The sequence below is a fragment of the Scomber scombrus genome, chromosome 8, assembly GCF_963691925.1.
Source record: "Scomber scombrus chromosome 8, fScoSco1.1, whole genome shotgun sequence".
Taxonomy (NCBI): Eukaryota; Metazoa; Chordata; class Actinopteri; order Scombriformes; family Scombridae; genus Scomber; species Scomber scombrus.
The window spans coordinates 20166348-20191956 of record NC_084977.1 but is presented as its reverse complement, the minus strand read 5'-3'; the positions used below and the strand labels follow the sequence as shown (position 1 = coordinate 20191956).

At 38.6% G+C, this 25609-nt stretch overlaps 1 protein-coding gene across 1 annotated transcript in view; it reads right to left on the bottom strand.

Annotated features, from left to right (window-relative positions):
* Positions 1 to 25609, bottom strand: part of camsap2a (calmodulin regulated spectrin-associated protein family, member 2a) — a 46694-nt gene that overhangs the window by 14545 nt on the left and 6540 nt on the right. The window contains exons 3-7 of the mRNA XM_062424020.1: positions 13718 to 13879; positions 11117 to 11200; positions 5028 to 5060; positions 3831 to 3972; positions 2951 to 3090 (exon numbers count right to left, since the gene is read on the bottom strand). Coding sequence (XP_062280004.1) covers positions 2951 to 3090; positions 3831 to 3972; positions 5028 to 5060; positions 11117 to 11200; positions 13718 to 13879 — 561 coding nt within the window. The remainder of the gene's footprint in view (positions 1 to 2950; positions 3091 to 3830; positions 3973 to 5027; positions 5061 to 11116; positions 11201 to 13717; positions 13880 to 25609) is intronic.

The window sequence follows — 25609 nt, the reverse complement described above, 5'->3', positions numbered from 1 at the left end:
TTTGTGAAAATTATGCATGTGGTTCAATCTAAATCAAATCTAATGGAAGGATTAGCACAAGAACATTTTTAGCTATGTGTGAATGTAGTCATAGTTTGAGCCTGTGTGTATGTTTCAGTGACAGACATGTCGTGACATCTCATCAGCTTCTTCAAAGATGTTGACCCTCTTTCTCTCTTTCCCCTCCTTTCTCAGTCACTTCTATCTCCTCTTTACCCGTTTCAAACATCTATTGGTTTGGGTGTTCTCACTCCTCCTCGTTTCTTCTCTCCTTTTTCCATTTTTCTCCCACATCAACACCTCTCACGCTTCCCTCCCCCTGTAATGTCTCGGCTCAATCTCTATAATAAGGTCTCTATTAGTATGACGGGCTACAACGTACAGCTACTGAGGGTGGGCCTGCCTAGAAACTGGGTCAAGGTTACTGTTTTTAAGTGATTCTATGTGCAGTTCTGGCTGCACTACGCTTCTCAGGCAATAACTCTTCCCTGCTGGTATTTTTTTTTTGTATCCCTCATGAAATCGGTGTCAGCAAAAATACTGCTTTTGTCTGGCATGCACAGCTCAGTTATTATTATTTTTATGTGGTGTGCTTGTTGATGTGTGTGAGCTGTGGGCTGCTTGCTGTGAGAAAATATGATTTGCATTAGGAATAATTATTTCCATTATTATTACTGAGTTCTTCTTATCAGTGTCCAGAAAAATCCATGTATTCTCTTCAGCTCATCGTATTTAAGATTTCTGTTTGTGTAAATGCTCTCAGCAGCAAGAAGGAAATATAGCTACGACTGCACATTTTAAGTTTAAGGTGGTTGAAAGTTTGGACAGACTACTGACGTTTGTCTTTTCAATGACCTGTGTTCTGTCTGTGCTGTCCTGCCTCAGAGGACATGCTGAAGTGACAGTCAGGCAAAGTCAAACTCACCCAGACAGATCAACCTTTTTTTTTCACTGCATATGCATAAATAGCTCTCAGGCAAAACATACTGAGGGGGACACACCATGAACCAACAGAAAGAGACAGCAGGGAGGGACAGTTACATCAAACCACCACACAAGAAGCAGTACATTGTGTTTCTGGTGGCCAGTTTGCCTTTTGTGTGGTTGAATAGTGAGAGTGGCTGTTTTGGGATGTTGTGGGAATTATGGACTCCAGTAGCTATTGTGGCTACATGATGAAAAAGTTGTCTGCACTGACGAAAATATATGAACTTAAGAAGAAAACACGACCAGAAAGATATATTTTAGAGCCAATATAGTTCTCTTATAGAAATACTTTATATTATTAGTCATACATGCCCACCCAAATTAAAAAGTATTACATGTTTCTCAAAATTGAGACCTCTTTTCCCATAAATACTTTGTCACAACACGAAGAGAAGAATAGGATGAGATTGTAAAATGCTATGGATAAATAAGAGCTAAAAGTCAGAGGTGGCTCTGACCAAATAAGACAACATGAAGCAGAATTCATATAAAAATGTATAAAATTAGCTTTGCCCCTGTAAAATATGACCAAAAACAGCAGGTTCTGTCTTTATTGTAGCTGCAGTAATGTTTTATAATACGTGTGACAATTTATTTACCTTTAATGCAACATTTAACACATTTTTCCATCATCTCTTCCTGCTGTAATTTCATATTGTCAGCTTTATTACTTTCTTATCAGGCCTTTGGCTGATCTCACATGCTCTAAACAGTAAAAGAAAGAAAATGATGGCATGGAGTGACTTTATCATACAGTGTCCAAGCTATTTGTATGACACGTATACTTGCAACACAAATGCATATATGTTGGGCATTAGAGATTACATGGACATTAGACGTGGTGTGGCAATAAATAGAAGACAGGAAAGAGAGTAATTCAAGTTTCAGAGAGTCAGAAAAGTATGACAGAAAAGGACGAATCAGACTGACAGATTAAATAAACTAAATTGAAATTGAGAAAATTATTAATGAATTAATGACAACCAAAGTAAGGGTGAGAAAGTAAGAAAAGGAACTGGAAAAGGTAATAAAGAAAATAAAACAAAGGGAAATTAAGAAGGAAAGTGTGTGTGAGGAAAGAATGAAAAAGCCTGTCCCGACATGTTCGGAGAGCAGGGCGAGTCCAGCTCTCTGGGCTTGTGGTTGGTTAAGACACTTTTGGACTGAATGGTTTTTCCACAGCATGACTCACCCCACTGGCCTACAGAGCTGCTCATTTCTCCTGTCTCATTTAGCCTTTCTGACGGGATACCACACCATCTGGTTTTCTAATTTGTTTTGTTAAAAAAACTCATGAATAAATTAACACAAGACCTGAAGTCTTTGGAAACACTCCTTAACTTAAGTGTAACTTAACATTTGGATTTGTTTGTAAGTGTGCCAATTAAGGCTTAACAGACCTTTCATGTGTTTTTTGCTGGTTTTTCTACAAACTGCCATTAGCATAGCCTTTTCCTGTTGGCACACACTTGCCATATTTAAAAGCTCAGTTTCAACAAGCGATATTTCAGCAGTTTAGATTCTCAGAGACTGAAATGACAATAACACACTAGCTGCAAAAGTAATTTCAGAGCTGAGCACTGGTTTGAATAGAGCACTTTCAGACACACAAGAAATGTCATCAGTATCATAATATAATACAAAGAGCTTTCTGCAATATCGTGCACATTGTTATGTTAAGAAAGAACAAAAGTTTATACTGTTTAAAATGATCATTGAGTATTTATATGACCGATTTCTCAAGACTGTCTGGCTTCTCAAAAAGCACACTCTCATAAAAGCCTGTTTAAAATTAAATTATCTGTTTTTTTTCTCCAAAACAGGGGTTCCTGTCGGCACAAGTACCCTACTAAACTTTACAAGAACCCAAAATGGTTTCATGAGAGAGTGAGGGTCACATTTTTTCAAACTTAGTGGCAAATATTCTCATTTAGTGTTAAATGCAGCTGTGGTTGAGCAGTACCTTGATGGTGGAGGAGGCGTAGAGCATGTCTTCCAAGCTGAAGTGACAGCTGCTGTTCAGGTTGTCTTTGCAGAAGTCCTGTATGAGCTGCAGGTTGTAGAGCCGATCAGCCAGCGTCATGTTCTCCTTCAGACAGACATCTGGGAGGACAGAGGGAGCCATCAGCTGTCCGTGTGACGTCAGTGTGAATTTGATGATTAAATGAGTTCTGGTTGAAACTCCCACTTCAGTTGTTTTGACTGTGATGATGGTACTTTTAAAGTGTAATGGTGTGTAAATGACTGACCAATCATGACAGTGGACTGAATGTCATTAACATGTTGGTGGAGCTATGTGTTAACACATTTAAAGAGTAGACAACGATGACTGATTGATATTGTGTCCCTATGATGTTTTCAGTTGTATAACTGAGTGTTTGTACTGTATTCCCATTATCAGCACACTTAATCAGCAAGGTGATGTCACTATGCTGCATATTTTCTCTGTGACAAATCTGCTCCAACAAATAAACTATTCAGGGGCAAAGGAAGAAATTAAAAAGAATAAATACACACACCAAAAATTGAGTGAGGACTAGAAATGATTGTCATAAAAAGACACTGGTCAGAGTTCAGGTATTAACTTTTGGGGCTGAAGAGTGAAACTTTATAGCACTGGTGGGCTGAGATATGTTGTAATGACCAATGCTGCATTTTAAGCAAAGTTTTTTTGCCCATTCATTTTTGGTTTAGCTCTTAACCTCCTGCAGATAGATTATGCTCACCTTGTGCTACGCTTCCCCAAACAACACAAATAACTAATTTTTCTATCAAATTCTAACTGTAAGCTACCCTTTGACACCCCCCCCCCCCCCCCCCCAACTATAATGCCAGCTTCTTACCATCCAGTGGCAGCAGCTGAGGGCAGTAAAAGTGCAACAGTGCACCCAGAGCTGAGCCATCTGTGCTGTCTTTCAGTAGATTGTCCACTGGGGGGATCCAGGGAATCTGCTGGCTTGAGGCCTGCTCCTTCCTGTAGCGTGCCTGCGCAACATAGAATTCATATAAATTATCCAAAATACAAACATTTCTCTGCCTACAGTACATCTACCCTGAGACAGACTTGTCTCATTGGTTTAAAAAAAATCAACAGTTATGTGTGAGGGTAAACCATTTCAACAGCTGTACATGTATTGTTTCTTTGAAGCAGCTCCAAACACATCAAGGCTTCATTAGGTTTATTCATGTATGAAGGTAATCAAATCTTTCTGGAGCAGTAAAATGTTTAAATTGATGAAAAGAAATTCTGAGCCAGCTGAGAGGAAACAACAGCGCCATAGTAGTGAGCAGAGCTGCGCATGACTGCAGTGATTATCACTGACTATGTTTCCAGATGTCGTGATGTGATCTCAATTATTAGTCCTCAAGAACATGGGTGAGTAGTTTACCAACTATATGCTCTGAGTATTTACAGACATCACTCTAAATGAAAATGTGTCAAAATTGCAGTCAGAGGAGGGTCTACAATGAGAGCTGGCACAGGCACTACATTTCCTGCGAAGTGCTCCCACACAGAGACAACCCATCTCTCAAGTGAAGTTCTAATACAATTAATCATTTTGTCTTTTTGGCTTATACTGTGGGACCTCTTCAGTGATTCCCCAACAGTGTCTAGTTCTACAAACAAGGATGTGATAACAAATATAAGAGGGTACGTCAAGAGTTTTTGAGTTTAAATACACATATTTCAATTGTCTATAAACCCTGGAATTCAAAGAACTTTCAGTATATACAGCAGTTTGTAGAGACTACGGATAATGAAGGATAATTAGTTCAAAATGTCATTCACGCACTACAGCTTCGCCATAATGGAAAAAGATTAGAGTTACACCCATTTTTAATCATTTTTCATGATTTTCAAGTAGAGTATATCACCTGGAGACAGCTCATTTGTTAATTAAAACTGTGAATATAGAGAAAATCTCTGTTTATGTAACAGTGAAGTCACAGGTTGATGCACACGTGATAAAATGTGATCAGGACAGACGGTCACTATGGATACACAGATGAGAAAGCATAGCACTGATTAGTTGACTTACAGGCACAAGCTTCATGTACCACTTGGTTGGAGACTGCAGCAGCACAGCAAAAGAAAAAACAAACAAACAACAACAACAACAACAACAAAGAAATACCTGTTAGTGAGATTAGTTAGTAATGCGATTAGCAATAAAAGGAAGGACATGACAGCTGTGACACTAAAAATAGAAAGCCTGAATAACTGCTAAATTGTATTAAAGTGTAACAAGATATTTACACCCATTGGCCACTTGATAAGAAACACCTGTGCCATCTAATGCAATCCAGTTCAACAGTTCTGCCATAAATTCTAGTTTTAGTTTTTGTTGACATTGTCAGAAAGGTGATAATTTTACTTTATGTTTATTATTGAAGTTGTAGTGGGTGTATAAGCTTCGTAAACGTAGAATTTATGGCAGAGCTGTTACAGGATTGTATTAGATTGCACAGTTACACCTAATAAAGAGGCTGGTGAGTGTAGTTTTTACTGATATTGTATATACTGTATATTAGAGTTTTAAATATGCAGGTTTGATTGGAATAATAGCCAATAATGTGCCCATCAGCAGATCTTTGCAAATTGTCCTTGATGTGCATTTCATATTTTCTATAGAAAAAAAGCATCAACTTGAGACATACAGTTGCTAAATCTAACAAAATAACAATCACACTCCATAATGTAACCTAACTGCCAGCTTTTTACTGACTGAAGCTGACTGCAGAAGAGGAAAGGCTCGCCTCAGTTAATAGCTAATTCCCACACTACCTGGGAGCATCAAAGAACCAAATGTAAGTGACACTCCAAGTGGCTGGCAAGTGCTCAACTTCAAAGACGAGCTGTGACTTGTGAAAATGCACTCCCCTTTGTGCCGATCCCTCTAAAATAACTATTAAAGGCAGTGAAAGGATGAAAAGATCAATCGTAGCTTTCTTGGATTTTCCTGATTTGATTAACCTCACAGCTATCTGAATGGTAATTTGAGTCACCAGTAAAAGTCTGATGCCATTAGAGGGACACAACTGATGTAATCTAATCTACAACATACTACGTAATCAGTTTGATCTATTTGTCAGCGATTGGACTGCCTTTGAAATGTATATGGCGGCACGAATGTGACTCTCTTGATGTAGTGCAGGAAAGAAACATGTAGATCTGCTGAAGATTTGAAACCATCTTGAGTTTGCTTGGGAAAACATTTGGCTTGCATGTCATGTAATAAAAACAGCATTAAGAGATCAGATTATAGAGGACAACAGACATGATCCATGACTTATGGTAATAGCAGGTTGGAGCTATCTATTTGTTACACAATATGTTTAATTACAAGCTTCAGTAATTGTTTAAAGAAAGTGCACATGCCAAGACCTTATACACAATGCTACAAGCTCAAACACTCCAGATTCTGTGCATTTGATTCCCCCCTGAGTATATTTTGACATTGCTAATTCATTTTGAGTGATTCTGTGCGTATACTTGACTGTCTATCCTTTGTCCTGCATTGTTCCCTCACAAAAAAAAAATGTTTTGACTTGAAAAAACAGTAGCTATAAAGCACTGATATTCAGTTGTATCACACAGAGTATTTACAGACAGAGAGGGAGATGGAGGACAAACCAGACCAAGCGGCTAAAAAACTGTGTTGACCTAGCCAAGTCGATGCTGACTTAGAGGCCAAGTTTGACATTTGGTTGGAGGGAGGAGGGAAGGGCATGGCATGAGATGGAGCAGGGACGCTTAGGCGGATTTATGACAATTTTAATAGCTGTCACAAAAATTCTGACTGTCACAAAAAAAATGGAATCTGAAGAATACATACAAAAGTAGATTTTAGTGAACATTAAAAAGGAACCTCTACATGTTAAACAAGCATCACTATAGCAGTTATATGAACAGCATGTAAGGATGGTTCTTTCCTTTCTTGTTTTCATGTCGTCCACCTTCACTCATGCTTTTTTATTTCATTTTTAAGTCATATGTTCTCTGTAAACTAGTATGCTATGTTGTTATCCACTGCAGGACTAATATCTAATCAGAAAAGGTGTAGTCAAACTATAGCATTCATTAAAACAGATACTGTGGGAATGAGGTGGTGAAGCAGTGCTGGTGATCTTATTCAAGGACTTTTGTTTCTGCTTATGGAAAATCTTTTAATGTTTTTAATTATTATCTGCAGGCAGTAACAATGACTGAGCTGAAGGTGAATCTTGGACACTGACGAGACAAACGTGAACGAAACACATTCGTGTCCACAAATATTCATGGCTTAACTAGAACTTTCAATGACATGGTATTATAAATCCATGACTTCCTACCCTGCTGTCCCAGTTTGAGAATAAGATGGAGGAAATGAAGACTGACTGCATCTTAAATAATGATCTAAGACTTCGGGCTAAGCGGGCTAAGCGGGGTCAAACAGAGTCTAAAATCTGTTAAGACCACAGATCAAACCCCTGGGGAGAGGTAAGGCCCTCAGTCACCATCTCCTCATAGATGAGAAGACACACACATGCCTACACTATACTCATGTGCATTTACACACACATGCACTCCACCCATCTCCACTTCAATCATCCTTCGACTCCCCCTCTTCTCATCAAAGTTCATCCTCACCAGCCAGACATGGCTGAGCAGCCCGTTGAGCTGCAGCTCAGCTTTTGCAACTTAAAAGGATTAGTTCTCTCTTCTCTGTCCTGACATTGCCTTTGCAACCCCCCCTCTCCACCCCCCTTTATCCTCCAACTACCCTCACCCTTGGGTACAGTACAGTAGGTATAAATAAAAACACTGTTGCCCTGGTGAGCATTATTTTGTTGTCCTAGGAGGGTGCACGTCTGTCTGTGTTAGACTGAAACAAAAGCTGCCTGTTTGGCTCACGCTGCAGTCATACTGCAAAGACAGAATGGGAGGGAGGGAGTGATGGAGAGATAGAATGAGAATAGTTAGAGCTGCCAGACTTCGACAAAAACTAGTTTGAGTCTTAAGTGTTTTTTGCAGTTGTCCTTTAGGTGATCAGTAACAAATCTGTCACCTTTTTCTGATTGATTGTTGTAATTGACACTCAATCTCCTAGACTCTGTTTGGGTCAGTCAGCTGGTGTTTCTGTGAGGAATGGTGCTGAAAAGTGTGTTTTGTATCAGATAGAAACACACTTGGCCTTGTCTGGTCTGAAGGAAATAAACAAATATAATAAGTAATTTCATCTGACACAGAGGAGTCCTAAAGAAGCCACAACACCAGCATATGTTGTTATTTCTCATAGAGAACACTGCAACTTTTTTTCCATTTTGGCAACCGAATAAATATACATATTTTGAGTTTGATTGCAGAGGCAGAAGAAAGAGAGAGACTCGATTTTAAGAGATTTGGCACTACAACAATTTAAAAATTATATAATACATTTAAAGGGAAAAGACAAAAGGTTGGAGGCAAACTGTTAAATTCAAATGGCCAAAAAGCTGCCTGTGCCCTCCTGCCAACACAGTAAGTGGTAGTCACACAATGTCTCCGGTCTGAGGCAGCAAATTAGACACAAATTAAAGTAAAAAAATGTCCTGACTGTTAAAAAGGTCCAATACAAATGATTGCGTTACGGTTCTCAAACAGCTTTTTACATTGCATTGCAGAAATTTGTTCTATTAGCAGCTGCAACAGTAAAGTAATTTAAACTTAAAACTTTGTGACATCCACCACAGGTCAGACTTGAACAATGTCAACCAGAAGCAACGAGAGAGAGAGTGACTGTCACCAGGAGGATACACACATACACACACCAATCCGCATGAACACCCCCAAGGTTAGGAATGATGTTATTGAAGGGCCAGCTCTGCAGCTTGGGGGCCAAACAAGTGGATGTACATGAGCAGGCAGAGCTCCACATGTGAGACACTGGGTTGGTTAGAGGGTGACTACACTGCAAAAATATTCTCTTATAACTGATCTCTTGACATTCAGTTTTGGGAACTGTTTTCTTGTCATCATATCTAATGATGAAATGATGTGATGTCACTTCTTTTTGATGCAACTTCACCAGTTAGAAGTGTGCGTGTGTGTTGTTCTGTGTGCTTATGAGGGATAGCTGAGGCATGCAGTGCTGTGTCTGCACACTGACCAGTCAGATCAGCATCAAACACAGTGGAGTCAGTGGAGTCTGCATGCACAGCCCTGGGATGGGATGGGGAACACACACACACACACACACACACACACACACACACACACACACACACACACACACACACACAAACGCACACACACAGACAAATGCTGCAGTGTTCCATTTCAACCCTCTGAAGGCTAAAACACATGGGGCAGGGACTTTTAAGTCTTTAAACATCTCTGTGATGCAGTATCACTGATACGACTGATACTGATGTTGTGCTGCCTGACAAAACCTGTGACAGAAAAGAAGCTTAGAGGGGAGGCATGACCCAGGAGTTGAGGCAAGGCAGGGTCTAAAGAGAAATGAGACAGGCGTAAAGGACAGGACAAGGTCATGGTAAGGTTACAATGTGTAAAAACAGAAATTCATAACAAGTCTTTTAAAGAGAGATAAATGAACTGCTGTTGTTACCTAACGTGTTAAATGAGTTTCATGATGTTCAGGAGTCACTGAAACTGGTTATGAAAAGTCATTGCATTATTCCAAAACCATACAAAGTTCCCTCTCCTTCATCACTTAAAAAACTGCTGGTGGTGTGTAATAAAAGATCTGAGTGTGGGGATGGAGGTGGTGACATCATCCTCTCTTTTCTGCTGCATCAGGGTAGATGGGTGGTGTTTGACATGCCAACTCTAACCCTGACAGCGAGAATATCCAATGCAGGTGGACTTGTAGTTCAAAATGAAGTCATAAAGACACATACATGCAAAGATGCTATGGTTTATATTTTCATTCCAACTGTGATATAACTTCCACAATCAACATTTTATAAAGATGGGAGCATCTGTTGTTCGTTAGTATATTTTCCTGGGGCTATAAAACCCATTGGACAAAAAGCTGTGCAAAATATTTAAATATAGATTTAGATAAACCTTTATAGATCAATGAGCTACAGTACCATTCCTGGCTAACTCAAACATCTGTGTGTACTTTCTGTTTGTGCCCTAAAATTCTTTAAAGACTTGGAAGTGATTTTGGCTGCAATTGTCAAACTTGCTGCTAAACAGAAACTGGTCTAGAACTCCATTTGTACTTTTTTCAGCATTCATGTGTAGGTCTGAGCAGCCCATCAAGAATAAAACAGAATGGAAAGGCATACTAAAGAATTTAGTTTATTTCATATCACCCTTAAACTATTCCAAACAACATATCACAATTTTCTTCTCAGTATAATGCAGCCCTAATTCAGGTGCGCACACATGTACATACACAAGGACATGATTGAATGAAACGTATAAAAGGTTATACATGGCTTGAAAGTGGTATTTTGTGAGATTTAAATGTATTATTCAGTGGATCAGTGAATGATTTATTGCAAAATGCAGTGTAAAAATGACAAAATATAAACAGATTACTCCAGTTACTCCAATACATAATACATAGAGGGATAAACACACACAAACAAAGGCCACAGCCTGTCTTATGGCATTAGAAATACTGCTGAAATTACTGCAGATCAGTTATATCACAGATCTGTACTGTGGGCTGGACCCTGAACATGTGTGACCTCACACTTAATGACTGCTGGCCTAATTAAACTGGAGAGAACTGATCTGCTGGCTAAAGCAAAAGTGAGTGATATTGTAAAGTCTTCAGGGTAGACAAAGCAACGATTTTAATGCTAACTTGTTGTGATTTTAAGGATGCAGCCAGGAACTTTCCTTCTTTAAATAAATACAAGATTTTGCCTCATCTGAAGCTCAGACGTGTAAGTGAGATTTCCTTCCATGGAAGCTGGATTTTCATGGCTTAAATTTTGTTGAGGAAACTGGTTCCAGATATCAAAGTGACACAGATGTCTGGGACACATATCTGTCAGTCAAAGAGAGAATGCTGTGGTAAGGATTTTACTTAGCTTGTTTGAAACTGTCCATCAAATAAGGGGCGTCGCATGTTCATGTGTAGTTAGTGAAATGCTAATGCAGAGAGAGGAGAGGAGATACACTCACCCGAGGAATTCCAGCAGGCTCAGTAGTCTGCATCTCCTTCTTCATCTGTTCCTGGGCCACTATATCTTTCAGATACTCATTTACCTAAAAGGAGGACAAACAAAATCAAACTTTGCTAAGCCAGCAGTAACATCAAGAAAAATTCAATATGATAAACTATGAGTCATACTTCACCTGCAGTTCATATTGCTCTCATACAAAGAATGACAGCCTCAAATTTGACTGAATTGTCAGTTTCCACAGCAGCACATTAGCATATGGACAATATTTAAATAAAAATTACGGTTCATACGGTTACATGCTTCATGATACACTACTTATGACTGCACTGTGGCCACAGTGATCTTTAATTTTATTGTTAGTAGTTATAGTTTGAAGAATAATTTCATTGTGCTTTTGTGTTGCATGCCAAGTTATTTTTTTGATTCATCATCTATCATGATAGAGTTCTGTGGTTAAATACGTTCAAATGGATTTTTTGACTTCCTCAATCAGATAAAAGTTGAATTAAATCCGACTGAGGTCAAGTCGAATTAAATCAAATTTAATCCTACACAAATCCTGCAATTTGGACAACTTACAGTGTATCTACTCAAGTTCATATCGATCAAGTTAAATCAGGAATCAGTTGTTAAGCTGGTGAATTTTGGATCTTTGGAATGCAAGTGGACTCCAACAGAGAGCCATATGTTCTACCAGGAGGACTCCATGACCGCACCCCCTGTTAGTTACTGTGCAAGTGTGTGTATGTGTGTGTGTGTGTGTGTTTGTGAGTGCAAAGCGCAGAGCTGGCAGCTGCCCAGTGTTCCTTCCAGAAGAATGTAAGCAGACTGGGCCCTGTAGTACTGTATGAAGGAGCCAAAGCCATCTGCACATGTACGCCCTGTACTGTAGACTGATACCTACCGTATAATATATCATATAAAACAGCAGAATTGCATAATGTTCAGCACATGTAGGTTCAAAGGGTACCATGTAAAATATGTAATGTATTAATACATTTTATGGCAAGTTTTTAAAGAGCTTTTGTTTACTTTTAGCTCCGGTGAAAACTTACACACAGTACACATAAATTGCATCAAGCCCATCAAATATTAGCATGTGATTTTTGTAAATGACAGCAATACTCTTTAGGGTTGAAAGGTGCACCAAAAAAGTTGTTTAATTTTGTCAAATGATGGTGAGATTCTGATAAATGCTGCATTTGTAATCATATTCTGGTGACAATATGAATGTTTAGAGAATACTGAGCATGCAGATGAACAGCAGAGAAGTAGATTAGGCTGCTGGTTTAACAAGTGTCTATGCACATATTTTAACTTTAAATCAATTGCAGCTGGGGAATTAGAGCTGAAAACAGCTAATGTTTGTTTTAATGAGGAAACATATTTTTTTTTACAACCACCTTGCAAGCCTGCAGTGACTCAGTGTTTCATAAGACACACAGTATAATGTATGTCTGCCTTTACAATAGTTTGGACATGTCTCCATTCTTTGGGTCTTTCTACATATTAATTATGTAATTGTTTGAGTAAATACATTCAATGCCTAGTCTCATCAAATACAGCCAATAATACTAGCCATGTGATACTCTACAGCATGTAAAATGTGCATATTAGTAAATTATGCCAAGGAAAAAAAAGATAAAGCACAAATATTTCATGTCACCTGACCATATTTTCATGATCCTTATTTCCTGAATCTCTATTTACTTGCACATTGGTTGCATAACATACAGGCTGTGCATTTAACCACACAGAATACTCAGTATCAATAACCATCTGTTTAAAGGCTGTAAATGTAATGGAAATAGAGGAAACTGGACCATCAGTGGACCCGGAGTATGTTTCTCATGTGCTGTGAGTTCACCTGTACATGTCATATGGTGTAACCCAAGGGCTTGAAGACAAAATGGTGTATATGTAACAGATTTGGTGGTATTTGGGTCATGGATTTTTTACTGACATGTCTGCACTATAGAAGAGCTCAAGATGTGTGAGCCCAACATAGATGAGTGAAATGAATAGTGTCCTCACTTTGCAGCAGCCTTATCCTCGGGCAGGAACAGAGGTGTTAAGCTGGTTTAGAAACAACATCAACAGCTCACAATATGTGCTTGTAGTTATAAGTCTGTATAAAAGTAGTGTAAAGAAGTGTATCAGGAGGTGAACTTGACACCTACCCTGTACATTTACAAAATTATTTTCAACAAGAAACGTAAGCACAGTATGATCTAAGGATACAGCTCTGAATCATCTTGACCTTTGCTTCCACATGACTGCTTTGTAGGGACAAAGTAAAATGTCAGATACAATATTGATTTCTAGGATGGCCTTTTTAGACAAAAATGTTCATATAAAAAGGCTTCTTTTTGTGTACCTTTGCTTTAATATTTTGAGAACAGTCCTCTACAGCAAGTCCTGTAGAGATTCCTGTTTACTTTTTTTCTATAGTATGGACACAACATCCTGGTGTCACATTTTGTGAATCGAAGGCTACTGAATTAGGGAACAGGGAAAGAAGTTTGGCTGTCATTAAATTTTTGTAAAAAGACATTCTACACAGGCCTACATTAGCATACATACATATACCGTTACCAACCTTGTTGATCCAGGTGGTGACTGCGTCCTCTGTATCATAAGGCATTTCTACCTCAGGGTTGCAGGATGAATACTGGCGAATGCTGGCCATCACCTTCTCTGCGCTCACTGTCTCCACTGTGTACGCCATCATCAGAGTGTCGATCATGGCCAGATGGGCACTCTGTACAAAGAAAGAATTAAGAGGGTGAAAATTAGTAGCTTTGAGGTGGCTGGTGTTACCAGCAGATGCTCAACTATGGTTCATTTCACTGCAGATCATACATTTGAGGTATTTTGGTCAATACTCTCATCTATTGACTGGTAACAGCAAATGCAACAACATACGTCTGCATTCCACATTCACTAATTTATAAACAATAGTGAAAAGCAATGGACAAATCAAGACCATGTATATAATGTGTATTAATAGAGTGATGGATGTGAAAACGAGCTGTGTTTCTTGTCTTGACAGCGCATGAAAAATAGCATATCCTGGATCTTATTGATTGCAGACAAAAGCTAAAGACTTGACAGGTCCACTAAAACAGAGAAGCCTGTAAACATGCATTTGAGTAGGTGAAGTTATCTATTGAATCATTTTGTGTTTGTATTTTCATGTTTACATTTTTGGCTTTATTTCACAGTGGCAGAGAGACAGGAAACAGGGTTAGTGGTGTATGACATGCAGTAGTTAACCAGTAGGTGGCTTGGCGGCCTTACAGAGACTTTGTCTGAATCTGCTGTTAAGTAATGTTTTGAAAATGACAAATCCAGACTGCATTGCAAAAAAAAGTTCCTCTGAACCTTGTAGTGATTCTCATATTTTTTTATTCTCAGTAAATGTAAAACATCTACCACTGGAGCTGTACCATCTGAAAGAAACATCACAAAAAAGAAGCCCAGAGTTCCATTTTGAGGGGGAAAATCATTATATATAAATAAGCACAATATTGTAGGTGAGTAAGAAAGAAGGGATTTAAAGGGAAGTGATTTATGGGGTTGGACTAGGACTCCAAATCCTCCTCTGTACTGTACATCTGAAACTCTACCTTCAGTATAACACTCCCTCATGGCTGTTGCCCTGGAAACAAGTGCATCTATCCGTGGTTACAAGACCCAGTTTTCTCACAGCGACTGCTAGCCTTTAAGAAGCCAGAATAAGACATCTTCCTGACAATATAGTTCAATTAATAGAATTAGCATCCATTATATGATGCTCCACTCACCATTATCACCGAATAGCCGAAAGTACAAATATAAATCAAGTTTTGGAAACCATTTCATGGAGCTTATTGTAACCAAGTATTTTTTGACCAGTGGCAGTGAGACACTTTTTTATTAGGCAAGAATGTAGCTGGTCATGTTCAGTACTGTCAGCTGTTTCATAAAAACATGTCAGTCACTCTCAGCCTAATACCAGATTCCAGTGTCACAATTTTTGCTGAATGTTGCATGACTTCTCCTGCACTTCAGCTTTTTTCACACAAGGAACTGTTAAGAAAGATCATGTATCAGTCACTTTTCTGATGTATGAAGGAAACAAGACAGCGCAGTAACCAGTCCTACACTGCAATATGCAAATATGTTTATGCAATCATTTTCAGCATTTAGTATTAAAGCTAACATAGCACATGACTAATGTCATTATGCCAAAATTTACTTTCCCCCATATCTCATGTTTACATAAATGTATAAAACATATATCAAGAAAAGGAAATGTAGCATGTGTTGCATTCCATGTGTCTTTCTTATCAGCCAATCTTCATGCAATATTGATAATCTTATCAACAAACTAATTAAAGAAAGTGTGAGCGTCACAGGTGTGAAAAAAGTCAGACCTGCTGGGTGGGTCTGCGCTCAGGCCAGAATGTATAACATCTAAGAGTTATGTTTACCAGCAACTAACTTATCTTATTATTATGAGATGCAAAACAAGGTATTACAGCACTCAAAACCATCTTGTGCGTGTGGGTCAGTTTGCACTTTTATTCCAAAACACAGGTTTCAAAGCCATAAATAAGCAATATAGAGAGTGTAGAAGTCATTATAAGACTGTATAGCTGAAAACAATCTACTGTATGTGAATAATCAGTGCCAAAGCAGAAAACTCACAGGGAGGTGGTTGTGGTGTTGAATAGGTGTACAAAGTATGACCCTCCCCAAACCTAACCTCCCTGTCCATGATCAGTCGGTTTTTCCCCCGATGATAATTACTATTTGTCAATGGCTACACAGGTCTTTATTGTAAGCTTTTGCTTGTCCGCGGTCTGCAGCTAATTTATTTTTATGTCAAGGTTCAGTTTATTATGGAACAATGATACCTACAGTAATTAGCCACGCTAACTAGCTGTTTTACATCATATATCTGGTGCTATGTTATGAAAGGTAAGTCCAATGCAGCAAAGACTGCATAATTAGCATAAAAATATTATTTCTCTAGGTCAAAACAGACCAATACAAGACAGAAATCCAATACAAGCCTCTCATCGCACGCACAATCAGTCAGAAAATCACCCTTTCAACACTCACACTCATTCATATTCACATGCTGAACACATTTAAGCAAGTCATTGTATGTGTCATAATATCAATCACTATAATTTGCAATTTGGGTAACAATCTCAGCTAAATGTGGAAAAGTTAATGTAACAGAACATTGTCTTCATTGAACTCTGGTGATCTGCCAATTTTAATTTGTGTTTCCTCCTGTATCTTTAGCTCCATCTATTAGTCTGTGCTTTCTTGTGTATTCACCACCCACTACCCAGGAACCAAATGGCCAAATATTTACACTTGGGTGGCAGCTTTTCCATGAGCTAATCCAATTAATCAGACATAACGTTAAAGCGGCCCCTTGAAGAGACACAGTGATGCAGTGCACCACAGTCAGACAAAATGTACAAAAGTGTTCAAAGACTTACTGCAGTGTTTTATGTTGAGAAGAGCTATGATCTAGAGGAGACTTAAGAGTCCTCCACTAAGAATAGTCAGGTCAGGACTACTCATCATAAAAATATGAGCCCTCGAGTAGAATTCCTTTATGAGTCTTTCTTACTGTGTGACTTGTTCAACAGTTATGTGATTGCGAGCTTTGTGTTGTGACACAAAGGAGATGCCGAAGAGATTTCTTTTCCCTAAAATAAACTATAATTTATTAATATCTGGTACAATTGGCTATTAAATGAGCAACTATAAGTGATGATTTATTTTAATTTTTAATTGTTTTGCAGTGTAACAATGCTGTGTAATGCTTAATTTCCAGTGTCTCTGATCTGCAACCCCAGCAGCAAACCAACCCCATTTAATAATACACTGCCAAGATGTTTCCTATCAGCCTTCATTTAGCCTGTCCAAACACTGTAAAACATTATCCTAGAGACACGCAAACAAGCTAATACACACATACACATCCAGTTATCAGTTTTAGTTACAAATCTGCCCTCAATTCCCACAGCAAATTGATCAACTCCAGCAAAGATCAATTTAACAAAGACTAAGGGACCACTGTCATTCCTCAAAGGCCTCTTTCCTCTCCTGCCCTTCACTGAGCAATTTAAGGATATTGATTTGGATCTTCTGTGGGCCGATGAGATAAAACAAGGAGAACTAATCTTGTTTAGTAGACCACAGACCTACAGTCTCTAATCACATTGGGTGACACCAGGCCATTGTATAGGAGGAATAAGGTAAAGTAGGACCACATGCTCATTCCAGGATCAGGCCATTTTTTGACACTGGGGACCATACACATGTTTAAATTTCATTTGGAACATTAACTGGGAGAATCTGAGAGTTACACTTATTTACAGTAAGAAACCAAGGCCTGATATTGTTAATTAATTTAAACATATAAGCTTTGTTCTTACACAGCCTCACAGAAACACTTTATATTAAAGGACCCATATATAGCATCTACGGATAATGCTTTTTCAATACATAAAATACCACCAATAGTGAACATTACAGCACAAGTGTCGATATTTCCCTGTTGTCTCAAAATAGACCAGAATATCTCATGTGGAAAATGCTGATCTTTAAAGGTCCTCTGCACTTAGTGTTCATCAAGCGTATGCAATATATGTATATGTGTGTAGTAGATGGTGTGCTGCAACTGAATGAGTCCTGAGAGTTGCTGAAATGGACAGTTAGTTAGGGATCAGCTGGCTATGTGTAAATGTCAGATGTAAGCTAGAGGGAGGAAGAAAGGTTTTAGTAACTGGATGGATATTTACTACTACTACTCACTGCCCAGAGGAAGGGTCAGTCATTCTCATTAGAGCAGGCCTTCCTGTCTTTTGCAATAAGGCTGTTTCCTCTATGATATCCAGTGACGTCATGTGATCTAACCTTTAGGTTTGCTGAGCACATATACTTTCTTTCAGCACATTGTATTCATTCAGACGCACATATCCATATCTTGGAGCTGCTCAGTGCAACCTATGTTTTCAACTGTTGGCCACTGAGCAGCTCCACTAGAGAGTTCAAGGCTCAGATGCTTTGCTTGGGGGTATCTGGATGGCTTCAAGATGGCAAAATGTTACTAATTGACTTTATTTTCTTTCCCACAAATTCAAAATGATGACATCTATACCCTGTAGTTCCTTACTGGCGTTATCACATGCTCACTATGAAAACCCTCATTTAATTCTTAATATTTGGTAATGATCTTAATCACACACTGATAAATAAATCATCCACAATAATACAGGCCTGGACACATAAACATATAAAAACACACACACACACAAACATTTTTTGCTTTCTCATCTAAGCTGATTGCGTCTATAAATCTTGTATTTATTTCTCAGGAGGTAAGAAGATGCCCCTTCACGGTCAATATCCTGTTTTATTGTGCTGCTACAGTACATTGCTGGCTCTATGTATTTCCACCCGGGGAAATAGGCAAACACTGTTCATCTTTAATGCGGCTCGGTGGTGAGAAAGGGAGAGATGAAAATCCACCGTAGAAGCCAGATTTAACACAACACAGAGGAAGTGCAAATTCAAACCACAGCGACCTACAAAAGACAGTATGTGATGCATTTCACCTCATCGCTGTGTGTCTTCTGTAAATAAACTAAAATATCTATTGTCAGAGCTTTGAGCTGCTTGTTGTGGCCTGACCTGACTATTCGTAGTGGAAGATGCACAATACTTCACTACCTCACCATTACTGTGTAATTATCAGCATAAACTTCTCCGCTGTGAAATTAGTTAAATTGAAGTAATAAATACAGTAGTCTTTTCAGTGACTTGCAGTAAACTCTTCAAGGGGTACCAATGAATGGGTCATGGCTGATGATTCACCTGTACCTGCTTTTACAGGAGTGCAAGGCTTCCTTGATTATTTATGATAATATCCAGAGTTACACAAAAAAACTTTCATCAGGAAAAAGGGGAGCAGAAGATGACCAGAAATTGCACAAACTGCACTGCAGACCTCCTCTCGACTGAGGAAGCACACACACACACACACACACACACACACACACACACACACACACACACACACACACACACACACACACACACACACACACACACACACACACACACACACACACACACACACACACACACACACACACACACACACACACACACACAAACACAGTGATTCAGCATGAGCTCAAGGGTGATATAATATTGAAATGCAGTCTGCTTTTAGTATTACAGCTCTCCTGTCCAGGCCCAGAGGCTCCACGCTGGGGAATGATGATTAAAAATTGAATCTGTCTAGCTTCAGGTAACTTCATGCCAACTCAGCTGGACATGGAAAAGCACTCAGCTGTACCTTTTTCTGTCTCTATTGAAGGTCACCAAAGGTATTATAAAGTTAAAGGAGAAAGAAGTGCATGTGAGAGATAACTTTTATTTTTACTTACTTTTTCATGAAAATATTTTTTGTTGCATTTTGGGATGTATTCATGAGAAGCAGTGAAAACAGTAAACCAAATAATATACAATAAAGTATAAGACCAGACTGTTTTACAGTTTATTTTAATCTTAGTGGGTGGTAAATGGGGGAGGCATATCACAGAAGGTTATTTAATAATACGAGCACAAAATGCACTTATCTAAACTTTAAGATGTTCAAATCAACATTGCAGCGAGCTGTTTTGTGCTTAGCCTGCTAAAGTCCAAAAGTTTAATTTCTCAACATTTAAACTGATTAGACTAGACAGAGATCAAAGAAAAAAAATCATGGAAGCTTAATACAAATTTAAGCATTTCCCCAAAATTGTTGGACTGACGCAGAATAAAAATTGAATTTTCACAAATTCTCCCAAGTTTATCAGAAATCATTTTGAAATATAAAATGTTCCTTATATTTACTCTTTCCTTTTGAAATGGAGAGATGGCATGAGTCCTTTAACAGCCTATCCAACTGTGAGCAGAAACACACACAAATGCACACTTTTGGATGCAAAAAATACCAACTGTGAGGTCTGGCATCAGCTATGGGAATGAAGCTTTTAAACAGCATACCTTCCCCCTCCATGTGCTCCAAACCAAACCTAGTAATTATATGGAAACCTCAAAGCTAACCTTAGAACACTATCTGAGGACACTATCATGGCTACCAGCCAGAGCTGACCTACGCCTGCACTCCAAATCCTTCCATCATGTTTGAAAAGGCCCTCTGGGTTGAAGCTGTACCATGTGTGGAGAGAATTATAAGGGTGTTTGATTTCATTTAAAGGGACATATCACTCATTTTACATAAACATGATGGACATTTGATGATTTGATTTTAAGACTAAATCCCAGTGAGAATGCAGGTAGTTTCAATGTGCAGTGTCCGCAGAAGAACATTTACCAGCTAAACCTGGTGGAAAGTATAATTCCTCATTAATTGTGAGAGTCATGTATTATCAAATACTGTCATATATTGTTGTATTTGTCTGTCTGTTACACAGAAATTCTGCAAGACATCTACTTATGTGGAGGCAAAGAACTGTACAGCATTGAATATCTATTTACTTAATCAACTAAACAACTTTTCTCGTTAGTGTCTCAATAAACTGTTTTATGCCACCTTAAAGCTATTGTTGTGAACAAATTGTTTTCTGATGGAAGTATACATTCATTTAAATTATGTATTATTTAGTGCTGCATTTTCTTTGTGTTGTAGTTCATAGTTTGTGGTGTATATTTCATTGGACATAATAAAAAATAAAAATATTTTCCACTTTTGATTTATGAGTGAACTAAAATTGTAATGAAAATACACACTGCAGTAATATTAACAATAAAAATGCCTGTTCAATTTAATCTCAGTAAATGGGATCCCTGTATAAAGCTCTGCACATGGCTTAATGTGTAGCAGAATACATTCATTATGGATTTAGTGATATTAGAGGTGCAGCCTTGCCAAACCTCACATTTGTAATATCAGTAATTAGGAAAAACCAGGTGAATATTTTCAGACCTGATCCTCTGCTCTGAACTTTAAAGAGGATATGACACAGATTTCTTTCTATTAGTATAATAAGTGTATTATTCTCTTACAGCAGATGAAGAGATATAGCATTTAATACTGACACGATTCAGAATCTGTACATTCCCCAGAAAAATGTACTACCTTGTGTTTCTCATATGACTGCAGCACAGACTACCACACTGTAAAGAACATAATAATGAATTGTAAAATGACATATTGTACAAATTAGAGAATCCGTCACTGTAGTGAGATAACGTCACGACTTTTTAGCCTCACAAGCGGCACGGTTAAATAGACTAGGGGTAAGGACGACCATATCAGCAGCCTGTAAATCCTCACCTTTCGTCTAGACTAAAATATATAAACCACAACTGAATGAAATACAATTAAATTTGGTGCAGACTGCAGACATTCATGTCTTTCTCAGAATTACATATTCACTCTGGTTATTCCCTGACTTTTCATCTAGCATTAGCATGTTGCTGGCTAACGTTATCATTTAGCTGAAAGCAGCTAGCATGACTGTAGACTTGTCACTAAGCCTAATTAGTTCATCTAGTATTTTTTTTCTCTACATTCAGAAAGTCAAAAAAAGGCTTCAGGCTCAGATTTTAAGCACTCCTCTGTAATATGCCCATCTTGGGACTGGACTCAAATGAGACCCCTCACCTGGCCCCTAACTCTGGCCCCTCACCTGGGATGAATTTGCTCATGGTAACCCTAGTAAGGCCTCTTTCCTCTGAGAAGAAAGTGCCATGGCTTTCAACCTTGAACAATCTCCCTCTTTATGATAAGGCAGCATGTTGACAAAAATGTTTCAGGACAGTAGGTTAACTAATGAATACACAAGGTCATTACAGTACACAGCTGAGAAACAATCACTGACTACTGACCTGTGTTGTACTAGCTGATATGGAACATTAGCTTAAGCATATTTTTGTCTCGGAGAAAAATTTGCTCCTGTGTTCGGGGTTGAGAGTGGAGGAGCATTGCTACAATAGTTGAACCCTCATCATGTGGACTTTTTTCTTTGCAGATAAAAAAAAATCCTACACATTACATTAAAAAGACAAACAAATAAAGAAAACACATCAGCCTGAAACATAGTCTAGCTGTCTCCAGCACAAAAAGATGCTCAGGACTCAGGACATCACATAATGTGCTTCTTGTCTACCCATCTATACTGTACTGGAGTCGCCGCTGGCATTGAGTATAAGATACTGTACAGGCTGTGACTTCAGTGAAGCTGATGAGTACAGAAAGTACTTGGATGGGCTTCCCTTCCACCCTGCTGCTTCAGCTCCTCTTTGTTTGTAAGATCAAGTGGAGAAGCAAAGAATAGGGAAAGAGGGAGCCGGATAGATGTTGAGAAGTATTGTTTTCTGCCTGGCACTCAGTATAGCTGTTTGTACTTCACTGGTTGTGTGTGTGTGTGTGTGTGTGTGTGTGTATGAAGGTGCATCCTCGTGTGTAATGCAGCGTCTTAGAACTACTTACTGCTACAACCCCCCCCCCCCCCCCCCCCACACACACACACACACACACACATACACACACACACACACACACATAGCACATAACTGCACATATGACATATGCAAGCATAAGCACCCCCCACTCTTGCACCCACCTACACACATACGCTTGCACAACACCCCTGCCTACTGGAGTGTAACCATGGAAACGTAGCGCCTTCCCAATAGGGGTTGTGATGGAGGCAGCAGAGGAGAGGGAGACAAACAGAAAGAAGTATTCACCTCTATTCATCCATGCTATACATGATTTGACTTATCAATCACACAGTTAAACTGGATCGACAAGTGTATCAATATCTTTATATATATATTTTTTTTTTGTTTAATATAGTAAACTTTTTCATATGATAGTTTCATATCCATAATCAAAACGGCAAGACTGTACTGCAATGCTTCTCCTCCGTTCTTAATAAAATGTTTAAAAAAACACACACAATAGCTTAATCCTGGGATCATATAATAATGTGTTATTACGGTATTTTTGTATCCCAATTGGGGAGCAAAATGCTGTCGTTGTAATAGATTTATGGTTTGGAGTCAGCCTGCAAGTGTTACTCTTTGCATCATTACATTATTTAAAAACATGTATCGATTTTTAATAACACTGTTAGTCTGTTCATGATGATTTTTAGTGATATATTTTAAAAAGTTCTGAATTGACACACACTTTCAACCTATGTGAATATGTAATATCAATTTTGACAAGATAACATAACACTAATAAGCAGCAATAATAAAAACTGGGAATTCTTGCTGATACTCTGCACTCACATGTTTTCTACATGTTACTGCACAGCTAGTGTGACAGTCCTGTGTTGTAATATGTCAGCAACGATTAACCAGGTCGCATTTGTTTCTTGGCACAGTCCTCACTACACAAATGAGCTCCAATAAGTAAAATGTTTCAACATTCGAATAAATAGCTTTAAAGATGATTACAAGATGACTTCTTTCACTGTACAGCGGCATTGCATCCACATGTACTACAGAAAAAATCTGTTTTTATACACAATTAAAGTGCACTTACCATTAAGGTTGAATTTGAAAGCAGTCTCTAACGTAAGTGTGACTATAAACCTGTCTGTTGTATGGCTTTTCTGACATACAGTCACACACACAGCATCCATACAGCCTCTAAAGAAACTCAGAAACCAAATAGTATGCTATGCTTCTTAATCTCATGTAACCACGATAAGACTGTGATTTATACAGTACATTTAAAACTGCTGGCAGCATCATGGACTATTTACTATAGCTTTATTAATTATTAAAGCTCTGACATTCAAAGTTTGGCAGTTTGGAAGAACAACGATCTTCACCATGATGAGGTCAAAAAAGTGAGTCTCTTGAGATAAATCTAGTGGGACATTTATGCTTTTGGCATCAACATATCCTCTAGTTACTATCCTGTGGATGCTTTTCTCCAGGGAACTGTTGAGCAGAGGTGGTGCACCAGCGTCAGATCCTGACATGTATTTTGTGCTTAAAGTAGAACTTAAAGTTGGAGGAAACTTCATGCACAGCTATAACAACTATTGAAACCTGTTACACCAATCCTGTAACTCTGCGATGCCAACTTGAGCCCCGGACAGGCAGAGTAAATCTGACAGGGAAGTGAAACATCAGTGCTTGTCCCATTCATGTTACCACTGCTCATTTGTAAGCAAGTGAACTAACCATCACTGCTCAAGTGAATGAATGTGAGCGACAGGAGCACAATGTTGTTGCAAGAGGATAAATGAATGCCACGCGCTGTTTCTATGCATTAACCATCTTATCGGAACAACCACCATGCTGCAGGGATGCAGAGAGCACTTGTGTTTGTAATTAAGTCCTTAGATACTCACACGCACACACGAGGGCACACACATGCTGACACAGACACCAAGAATCAATTATCATTCATCATCCAGATTCCTTCGGCTTTTTTGGATCTTGACGTCATCCTCATCCCACTAGCGTTTCCACAGCAATGCGGATAGGCTGACTTTACATCAGGCCTTCGATTCGGGTCTTTAATTGAATACCAACCTTCATAAGATGTTTTCACCCTAACAACAGCTGCATGGAAACAGTCTTAGGAAAAGATTAAATAAAACATAAAAGTCATGTTCTTGGTAGATTTGACTTGTTTTGTTTTTGTAAATTAATTACTCGTGATCCACTCTGTCACTATGAACAAAGGTGATCACACAGCACTTACACTTTGAAAAGAACACAAAAAGAGAGTGGGTATTATTAAACTAAGCAATTCAAGCCTTTTGATAATGACTTTCAGCTTTAATCGTGCTCACAGGGGTACTTCATGTGGGCTGCAACGTGTAATACTGTGATAACATTTTCAGATCCTCAACCCAACCTCCACGCTCTCTTTATCTGTGTGCACTACAGGTGGAGGAAAGCGTAAGCGATACAGCATGTATGTAGGCAACTAAGTGGGAGGAGAGTCTAATTTGGATGCTGCAACTTCACGTGTGGGACTCCGTCACATGGCTGAAGATAGAAGGATGAGTGGGCAGAGTAGTGACAGAGAGGTTGGAGGAGGGGAAAAAAAGACTATAATGCAAAGTCAGTTTAGTGAAAATGTCAGTAAATGTGCTCAGTTATGACATACAGTATGTCAGACATCAGCAGCATCTAATTCTTCTGCTGACTGGCCTAATAAAGCATCCCTGAACATCTTGTGTCCCCGAAAGTTGCTTATTCTGAAAATTCTCGTGCCATATACAAACTGCTGAGTTAAAAAAATGCTTAGCTAAAAATGCCATGAAGCATCATTTAATGACCCTGCTTGCTCGAATCCAGAGCAGCTTATTGTTAAAGCTGCAAGTAGATGCCTCAGAAGTAAAAAGCAGTCATGTTTTCTTTGAGGACAACTTTTAAAGCCAGTTAGCCACCCTGCTATGTGTCTCCCATATAAACAGCATCTCTC